General features: G+C 41.8%; 1 protein-coding gene across 1 annotated transcript in view; it reads right to left on the minus strand.

Annotated features, from left to right (window-relative positions):
* The window catches only part of LOC108975217 (ankycorbin), a gene marked incomplete at its 3' end in the record, with an annotated part of 79,176 nt that overhangs the window by 19,326 nt on the left and 49,664 nt on the right, over positions 1-10,186 (minus strand). Inside the window, 3 exon segments of the mRNA XM_018943565.1 lie at positions 4,209-7,136; positions 7,211-7,526; positions 7,693-7,963. Of these exon segments, the coding sequence (XP_018799110.1) occupies positions 4,209-7,136; positions 7,211-7,526; positions 7,693-7,963 (3,515 nt within the window).

A 10,186-nucleotide genomic window follows, 5' to 3' on the forward strand; every position in this document is an offset into this window, starting at 1 on the left:
CATTAAGCGAGGCATTGAAGATTTTATAATGGGCTCATAACGGTTCTTTATCTCTCTGTCAACGCGAGCATTGCGGCAGTCGAAGTGCTGGTATGCGCGTGTGTGAAGCCTCAGCTTCACTGTACAGTTGCTGGCATGGAAGATGGCTGAAAATAAGCAGCAGTGATTCAGGCGAAACAGACTTAAGTACATAAACAAATGAAAATTAAGTTGCTCATTAACATAAATAAGCAACAAAAAATAAAAATTTTATTAACAATTTTCGATAACATTATTAAATTTTAATATAAATGAACAAAAAAAAATTATATTTACGGCAAGCAAGCGAAGATTGCGGCCATTTGATTGGGTGCGGCGAAGTTCTCTATAAGGAGCTCAAGCTTCGTTACCGGGCCACGGTAGTGTCTTTCGGGCAGAAATGGCTGCTATCACGTTCGTTGTAGACGTACTGCGCCAGAATGCAGCCTATTTCGGGAAGGTGAGCTTTCTTTCCAACTGCACACCCGCAATATTAGCGCAGACCCCGGAAACTGTGGGCTCAAAGTTAGTCAACGAGTATCTCAACTCACAAGAAATAGAGTCAATTTATGGTACTCCATCATCAGACTCGTTTAGGTGCCTGATCATAGCATAATTGTTGGCAACTGCAAAGCCGATGAACTAGCATGAGAGAAAACGCTTACCGCATATTCTTTGGAATGAAACCGAATTGAATCTTCATTAATATCTGCTTTCAGCATCAATGGACCTCGCTTCGACCTTAAGTAGAACGAGGTAGATCTACTGATCTCTTAACCAAATTCGTCTTGACGCAATCGTAAGGGTCCTTCGGGCTCATTTAGGTAAAGACATGAGATAATGCTAAAAACCTTATAGGACGAAAGTCGTTAAAATTTTATGAAGGAAGGTCAAGTGGAAGACTGAGGGGAATCAAAGAACATAACTGAAACTGACAACAGCTTTAACAAATTGCTGTTTGAATTATCGATTGCAAGATTCTTCTTGGCAAAATTTCAGCAAATTATATTGTAGACGCTCCTTGAAGCATGATGGCGCCAGAAAGTAAGTCTTCTGATAAGCGAAATGGAGAATTCTAACCGAAACTTGCTAGCTTGGAAGATGAAATAGAGTCCTCCGCAAGATGAAGTTTTGTACTCACCTAATCTGGTCTATGAAAGTAAACGACCTACTTAAGAATCATGACTAACGTTTTCGCCAGGTCCTTTAAGGTGACTAATTCTAAATTCTTAGATACCATTTTCGAGCCTGCTGAGTTGCCTTGTATTATTCAAAATAAGATTTAATTACACTTTTTTGAAAGCCTCTTTTTCTCTGTTATACGCTTTTAGTATAATACACTATTAGCCACTTCTTGGAACCAGAGACATTCGAAATAAGATCAGTCGAATTAAAAAAACTTTGATAACTCATTCTGGTTATTTTGCATGGCGTAGATTTAAGTACTTTCCTAAGCTCTCAACTCTACAAATTACTTCGAAACTATATTAAAATTTTATATGTATACGCTTCATCGTAGCTATTACTTTACGGCGCAAACAGCAACGTAATAGCTTCACACAAGAATGGGGAAAATATAAAATAATTTCAGGCAACAATAGAATTTCAACAGTGTTCTGAAGACTTCAGATACGCCGGCTGGAACTGTGTGACCGAATGGGAGCAGAGGAGTAGACTACAAAATTTTCAATGCGATATAAGATGGTAAGAGCGGAGGTAAAGAATAAACATGATCCACTTTAGCACAAACAACAATGATTTCTGTTGTTTCTTTACGCCTCATTTAGCATTGAAATGACAAGAATCGGAAAAATATTAAAAAAATTTCAGTCAGCACTAGAAAGTCAACAGTGTTCTGCAGACCCCTTATAAGCCGTCTGAAACTTTATAATCGAATTGGAGCAGAATTAGTACTAGCTCCAAGAATTTTCAATGCGATATAAGATGGTAACAGAGGAGATAAAGAGAAAACCTCATCCAATTTGTGGCGAACAGGAGTCTCCTTTTTTCCCTAGTATTATCGAAATAAGTAAATTTTCAAAACGATTTTTTGGAAGCTTTATTTAGTTAAAGTATATATGAATATGTTAAACATAAAGCCTTATCAATGATAAACATATTGCGGAGTTTCTTAAGAAGATCGATACGATCTTGAACTCGGAACTGTGGTAAGATGGCGAAGTCGTAATCAATCAAGCCAGAAAACTAACAATCCAGTTATAACGAGTATAGGACGAGTGAATTYATTGCAACTGTAAACTTATRTATATATACCATGCAAAATTAATTAAATTTGAACTAAAAATATGTTAGAAGTATTAAAAACCCGAAAACACTCAGAAAGTCCCGAACGAAGTAAGTATATTATATAAATATTACCTTTTCCCTCACACTAAAGTCGTTTCCGTATTTTATTTTACTTTCCAAAACATTGCCTTGCACATATTAACATTTCAAGTGTACCCTCTTGTTATGCTCACCAAAAAATGTTGGTAGCAGTGAAATTCAGGGCGCAAGAGCCCACCATAAAATCGCACCAAAAATGCTATGAATGCCACTTTGATTGCAAAGGAACCACATTAAAAGGTACTTAAATTCTCAGCTTCAAGCCAACAACAGCAGCAGCCAAAGACACTTGAACAGGTGAAGTCGATTGGGTAAATGCACATTAGGGTGGTACATAAAAATACGATGAACATTACTTTTTCTTTGTCTGAGTGTCACTGCCACAAACTGCAAACGATGAAACAGGTTTCGCTTACTACATACATAGGTCGAATAGATCTCTCATCGCTCTAGAGAACAAATACCGTTTTGTTTTTTTTTTCGTATAGTTACATTTGGATTTCATTCTTAAAAGTGATATGACTTAACTGATTTCTACGYAAGCAGCATATATAATTTCGAGTCTACCGGGAAATAGTTGTAAGGTCCACAGTCCAGCATACTCTAAGATCTGAACTCAGTTCGAGCAACAAATTATTATTTTGTAACAAGGTTAAACTTCCTCATTCTCCTTCACCAGATAGAAGGAAGGAAAAGAAACAGTTAAGTAAACTCATAACAAGAGCTTGAAGTCTAATTTTATACACGTTTGTAACTTTTCCTTTTATAAGTAAACTCATAACAAGAGCTTGAAGTCTAATTTTATACACGTTTGTAACTTTTCCTTTTAKAACCCCTGTAATATATGTATGTATGTAAAAATGTAGGTATATATTGCAAAGTATTTTCGTTCATTCTCCGGCAGTCGATGAACTCCGGTAAATAAAAATTGACAATCAAAAATGAAAAATGATGGCGAGTCATTTAATTTTAAMTAAATTTATTTTAATCCTGGCGGATGGACGAGCACACAAGCTCTCACAGGTARGCTGGCGCAGTTCAAAGGCCGAGCAGCCCTGCTCTCGCATGCATGTTGGTGTAGGCAAATATTTATAGATGGCGTCTCGGCCGGTCATTGTAGCCGGAAGCACAATACGAGCAGCCAGGAAGACTATTTAACAATGTAACGGTACATAATTAAGTGTGTGTTTGTGTGCRCAAGTACACAGTGCCTTTGCGGACAGGAGCCACTCTGAAATTCAGCATAAATCTTCTAAACAGTAAATAAAACTTCGAATGATGTTGCAAAGGAAAAAAGATGCAAACTTGATTATAAATAACACCGCACACACACACACACACACACACACACACACACACACACATGCAAACACACGCACAGAGGAGCATATAAATATGCATCAACAATTACAGGAAGCATCTGCTGGCGTGGCGCACCTGGACTATGTTGATTGAAAAACTCACAGACGGGCTTACATGTGGCCCGGCAGCGAGTGGCCGGAGCGCGTGGAAGTAGTGAAATTTTATGCAAATACAAACACCACCGAGACGCGAGGGTGGCGAGTATTTACGCCAGCTCATAAATTAAGCAAATGTAACGAAAAATACCACCGCTGCCGCAGCCACCAGCCACCACGCACCAGAAGGCACTGTGAACACTCAATTACAGGACGCTGCTGCGCTTTTGGCATGCGCGCCTTTTATGGACCCACAGAGCTGGTCGTCATGAGTCGCCGAAAATGAAGACATTCTTGGAATCACTCAATTCGGTGCAAATAAAATTTTTATAGCTAGCAACTACAACAAAAAAGAAAAACAACAACAACAAGTCAAAGAGAAATTACCTTCTGATGTTGCGTTGTATGGAGCGCGTAACCGCTGTCATATCAGTGGCACCGCGATCGCCCGGCTTGCGGCCCTCCGCGCGACCGCTGCGCGAACGACCATCGAGTGTGGCGTAGGTGTGACGTCGCGGCACATGTGCCGTGTATATGTTGCGTGGTGTTGGTATTTTACTCTTCGAAGCACGAGGGCTTGGCTCGAAACCGGAATCGTGATCTTTGCTGGATTGGGCAGCGTGCGCATAACTTCCCGTCTGCTCGTCATCTCCGTCGGTAATATCTGTCTTGGTTTTCCAATTGCTACGCGTTTTTGGGCCGCTTCGTACACGCTTCTTCAGACGACGTTTACGCCCGTTCGAGTAATCGTAGACACCGAGGACGGCGTTGTTGGGCAATGTACCCTCTGCGTTTCCCACGCCGTGACGATTAAGCACACCTGCTGCATTCTGCTTAAGTTCCTCGTTATCGTAATCCTCATCTATGTGATCTTCATCTTGTTCATAATCGTCGGCAGCAGCTTCTCTATGTTCGTCGTCCATAGAGCTTGCTTCAGTTTCTGGGTATGGCTTACCTAAACGCATTTGTGGTTCCGAAACAATTTTGAAGACCTGCGAGTCACTGAGTTCGAGCTCTTCTTGGTGTCTGGCACTTTCACCGCCGGAATCATCACTTTTCAAAATTTGGAAGCTTGATTTGCGCACGACTTCTTCGGCACCCTCATCTTCGGCTGAATCAGACGGCAATAAGGTGAACGAACGTCGAGGTTCTAATTCACGCGGCGGTTTTTGTGCTTCAACTTGTGGTGATTGCTTAACGGAAGTATTGCTAGACGGAAGTGTAGTTGGTTCTGCTGCGGATTTTTCTTCGGAAGTAATTGCAGCAGCTGGTTCGGTTTTGGAAGTTTCTGCCACTTCGGCTGAGTCATTGGTTTGAACTGGCGCTGCTTCTGTTGCAGTAGCATCGGGTGCATCTGCAGTTTCTGATGATTTGATTTCTTCGACTTTGGACGGTGGTTCATCTGCTTGAGTTGGCGTGTTGGGCGCAGCAGCTGAAGTAGGAAGTTCTTCAGCTATTGCTGCTGGTATGGGACTTGGCAATGGTGTTGGTATTGGCGTTGCTGGAGTTTCTGTTAGATTAGGTACAATTTTTGTAGCTTCTTCAGGTTGTGCGGTAGGTTTTACTTCACTTTTTACAWCATTTGTCTCCACTGTGTCCGCCGCTTGTTCTGTTAACTCTTTATCCTCCACAWCGGCCGGCTTTCCATTCTGCTCTTCCATCTCTTTACCATTTTCACCCTTCTGCGCGTCGCTTTCAAGCGCCAGAGCAGCTATTTTCATTACCTGATCGACTTCTTTCTTCATTTCATCGGCCAACTTGGTCATATCTTCCGACTCATTATTAACCTCTTCATCCATTTCTATATGCTCTGTCTGCGGCTGCGTCATAGAAGTCGAATCTGCTCCTAGATGCACATCTACTTGTGTAGTTACTAACTCAGCTCCTGGTTTTCCATCTTCATCCGTCAACTCCATCGATTGTGTTTCAGTTTGCTGCGTGGACTTAATAAATGTTGCTTCCTTTGCTGTGATACCCGCCGTATTTGCTGACAAACGTACTGTAGCCGATTGTGGACGACTATCTTTTTCTTTAGCTTCTTCTTTACCTTCACTTGGCTGTGTTGCTGAATCCGCCTTCACGTCTGGCGCTTTTTCCTCGCATTCTCGTACTACTTCAATCTCTCTTACTTTAGTTTTCTCCGGTGAAGACTCTTTTTCACTGCCACGTTCTCGCCCATCGCGCTCTTTCGAACGTCGTGTTGATATGGATTTCCTTCGTATAACACGTTGTTTCTGCCGCTTGTGATAGCAACAATTCTCACAAGAATCTTCGTCCTCTTCATTGTCTTCGTCGGCTCTATCCTCCCATTCGCTTGAGCTAGCGTAACGCTCACGTGACTTTCTACGCCTTATCTCAATATTACTTTTAGATCGACAAATATCAACTTCCCCGTCGTCATGATGGTGGCAATCTTTCGGGTCACCACAACTGCTGGTGCGTCGTCGACTTTGCCGCCGTCGAGTGTGTTGATGACGTCGACAGGTGTGGGCAAACTTTTGTTCTCTGCGATAGGTTTGCTCGTGGCAGCTGCAGTTGCTGTCGCCCTCTCCACCAGCACCATCCGAGTCTGAGTGTTTCAGGTAGACAACATATTTTTTGGAGTTTTGTAAATCGTGGAGCTCCTCCTTCTCCACATATCGCAACGGACGCACCATATCGCTGCTGACCTCGTTAAATGGATTCGCCCGTCGTGCTGCCAAGCGCAGCTTACTGGCTGGCAAACCGCCATGCGACTGCAGAAACTTGGCAGTTGCGCGATGTCCCTTTTGTAAGGCGCAGTCGAGGGGTGTGAAAACCATCCCCTTGCTACTGCGATATATGGCATTGATATCACCGCCATAGTCCAGCAGTATTTTACACACATCGGTGTAATCATTATTCGCGGCAATATGTAGGAGACTGCGTCCGTCATTGCTTGTGGTATTAGTGTGCTTGGGTCGCTGTTCCAACAACCACTCGACAAGCTCACGTCTGCCCGATGAGCTCGCCTCATGCACCGGTAAGTCGCCTTTAGCATTGCGCAACCACAAATTTGCGCCACGTTCCTTCAGCAGTTTAACCGTTTCGAATTGGCCCTTTGCACAGCCACAGTGYGCCGGTGTGCGTCCCTTGCGGTCTTGCCGATTCGGATCGGCATCTAAATCGAGCAGACGTGCGGTGGCATCGGCATGTCCCAGCGTAACAGCGTAATGCAGGGCCGTGCAGCCGTTCGAATCAATCAGGTCCGTTGGCGCGCCACAAAGGCTTATCAGTGTGTCAAGACATTCAGTGTGCCCACGTGAGGCCGCACAATGTAGCGCCGTCAAGCCATCTCTACAAAAATGCAAGCACAAAATTAGTTTAAGAACTTTCCTAAAAAAAAAAAAACAACATGTGTGGCAACGTACTTATCTGCGCTTTCCACACGTGCTCCAGCCTTCACCAGAGCAATGACAGCTTTCGCGGAACCCGCCGAAGCGGCCCACAACAGCGGCTGACGACCGTCTTTGTCCTGTACGTCAACACTGGAATGCGGGTGTGAAAGCAGAATGCCGAGTATCTCCAACGCCAGCTTAGTGGCATTAGCTTGACCCACTTTGTTGTCAACAATGGCGCCACACATCTGCGCCGCGTAATGTAGTGGCGTGCCACCGTTCAAATCGGGAATCGCAATATTCGCACCAGCCGCCAGCACCGAACGCAAAGCCTCCACTTCACCGCAAACTGTAACGAAACAATGGTTTATCGCCTTTGTAGTTGCATGTGTGTGGGTGTATGTCGGTGCGTGCGCTTTCGATTGTGGCTTCACACATGCAGTCTACACACGGTGTATTGGTGTGAAATGTCGTTGTCAGTCCATTGACATTTGCCATTAGAGCTGGCTACTTACCCGTCGCCCAATGCACCACAGAGTGGCCCTCGTTATCGACCGCATTCACGTCGGCTTTATTCGCCAGCAGCAAATTGACCATCGCCAAGTTGCCCTGAATAACAGCCAAGTGAAGCGGCGTAAAGCCATCCTCGTCGGCAGACTCCAGCAACTCTGGAGCTGCGACGGCGATGCTGGCAGCCGCCACGAGTTCACGTGTCTCTGCGTTCTGCGCGGCACAATAGTGTAGTGCGTTTTTGTTGCGACTGTCACGTTGACGTATGCGTTCCGGCTACAATAGCGAAGCCATGTGTCAGCCATCCAAGTGTGGCAGTTGGTTTATAGAGCCAATCAAGTGTGAACACAGCCATTTAATAGTTGAAAGGCCAGGTCATGAAAGAGAGTGAAGAAAATTATAAAACAATTGTTAGTTAATGACATACGTATATGGTTTGTGATTTATAGAACAGTGTGTAAATGAAATAAGATATATTCTTTCAATCAGAGTTTACTCTAGATTCTAATGTTTYATTCAAAGAAATTTTTAATAATATCTGCATAGTAGAACTTTGGTGATTCCTCTCAMCATTTTACTTTGGACTTCTGTAGTTTTTGACAAGTTTTTTCTAGAATTTGTAGTTATCGTCTTGAATTTACMCCACAGCGATCTCTTTCAAAGAATGTTGAATTTAGAATATAAATTTTATTTTTTGAGTCGGAAGTAGGAAAAACTAATATKTTTCAACATATGAGCTCAAAATAATCTTAGTAGCGGTGCAGTTAAGTTATTCTAACGACAAGGCTAAGGACTTGTATTGTACGGACCAGAAAAATAMATCCTCATAGATATGTAGATAATAAATTTTGACGTTTCAAGGAGCACCCCAAAATATGCTATGTCACTATGGCCACGGAGTTGAAGGAAGCTGGCATTGCAAAARTCCACCTTCAAACTATTCGAAACCTCTTGGTTTCACCAAATTTTAGTGCGTAAATGCCAGGAAACACGCCATACTTATTGATGTTTACTATAGTCCGAAGAGTGTATTCTTCGTGATAACRATTTTTGGAAACCTTCAGTTTTTACCGGTGAGTTCAAGTTTAATTTATTTGGATCTAATGGTTGTCCATTAGTATGGCCTAAGAAATTCTGAATGATAAAAATTTAAACAATACTGTCAGGCATGATAGAGGCTGTATTATATTGTGAGGTGCATTGTAAACATATTTTCATCGAAAGAATTATAAAAATATTGCACTACTTGGCATGGTATTAAAAGATCTCTATTGAAATATATGTTCTATGGTGTATTCGTCTAGTAAATGGCGCTCGAACAGGCTACATTTGCTAAAACCTCGGATGTGTCCAAAGAGTGACTCTCTAAGGAGTTCCTCCTCAATCTTGGCTTAAGGCGTCCGGACCAGTGTAGTGTTTTCAGGCCGAAGAGTCTACTACCAAAGTGGKGGTACACGTACTGCTTATTTCAGGGAGATGAGCATTTACTACGACAGCAGAGCGGCAATGCTAGCTTTAAGCTCGCAAAACTTGCCCTCAAAGCTATTCAAAGAGTAGTTGTCCTCATTAGAAATAGCTTGATCATCAGACTCCTTTGGGTACCTGGCCACAAGTGAATTGCTGGCCACATCGGGACATCAGGATAGGGCCCAGGTGGATCTCTCCATTACGATTATAACCATTCGAAAAAAAAATTTGAGATACTTTCATTCGCAATGTCGCAATGGCCGAGTTTGAAAAATTTTTTATTCCACAGATTTCAGAACTTYTTTGTTAATAGTGTAGGTAAAAAGCTCGAATAAAATTTTTCCAAGTAACCCCTTTTTTTAGGTTGTTGTACAACCTAAAAAAGTGCAGCCATATCCTCCCAATAGTCCAGAACGCCTGTAGCCCGTATGGAGAGGAACTGACGAGAACGCAAAGTATAGTTGCAATAATGAGGTTAAGGCCGTTCTTCAGTAATATGGCCAATTATAACGTGCATTCCATGAATGAATCGAAAACCATATTAGAGGATGTACATTCAAAGTATTAAATTTTTTTAAAGAGTGTTGTAACGTTTTGGTTTTCAGAAACAAAATCACTTGGGATTTTTAAACTTTCCGGAGATATCTGAAAATTCAAATACATTTTTATAGATAATAAAATGGCCTTTTGCTCACTTAAAGTAGAGTGAAGCTTAAAAAAAACAGAAATATGCAGAAAAAAGAGACCATATAAATACAATTGTTAATTGTTAAATTTTTTTTTTATTTTTATTTTTTGTTTTTATTTATTTATTTTTTTTTTTTGTTGTTGTATGCAATATTGTAAGTTTAGATAAAATTGAATGATTTACGATGAGCGAGTAAATTACTAGCTCACAGTGCATTATTTGTAACGGTGAAAAAACAACAAAATAAATATTAGTCCATTGCACTAACGGCAAATCTCTGATTACAAATTTACTCGCTAAATGATAAGCTTAATAGTCGCGGTTTTTGTTGCATAATATATTGT

Source organism: Bactrocera latifrons, unplaced genomic scaffold, assembly GCF_001853355.1.
Source record: "Bactrocera latifrons isolate USDA-ARS-PBARC rearing strain unplaced genomic scaffold, ASM185335v1 scaffold_63, whole genome shotgun sequence".
NCBI lineage: Eukaryota > Metazoa > Arthropoda > Insecta > Diptera > Tephritidae > Bactrocera > Bactrocera latifrons.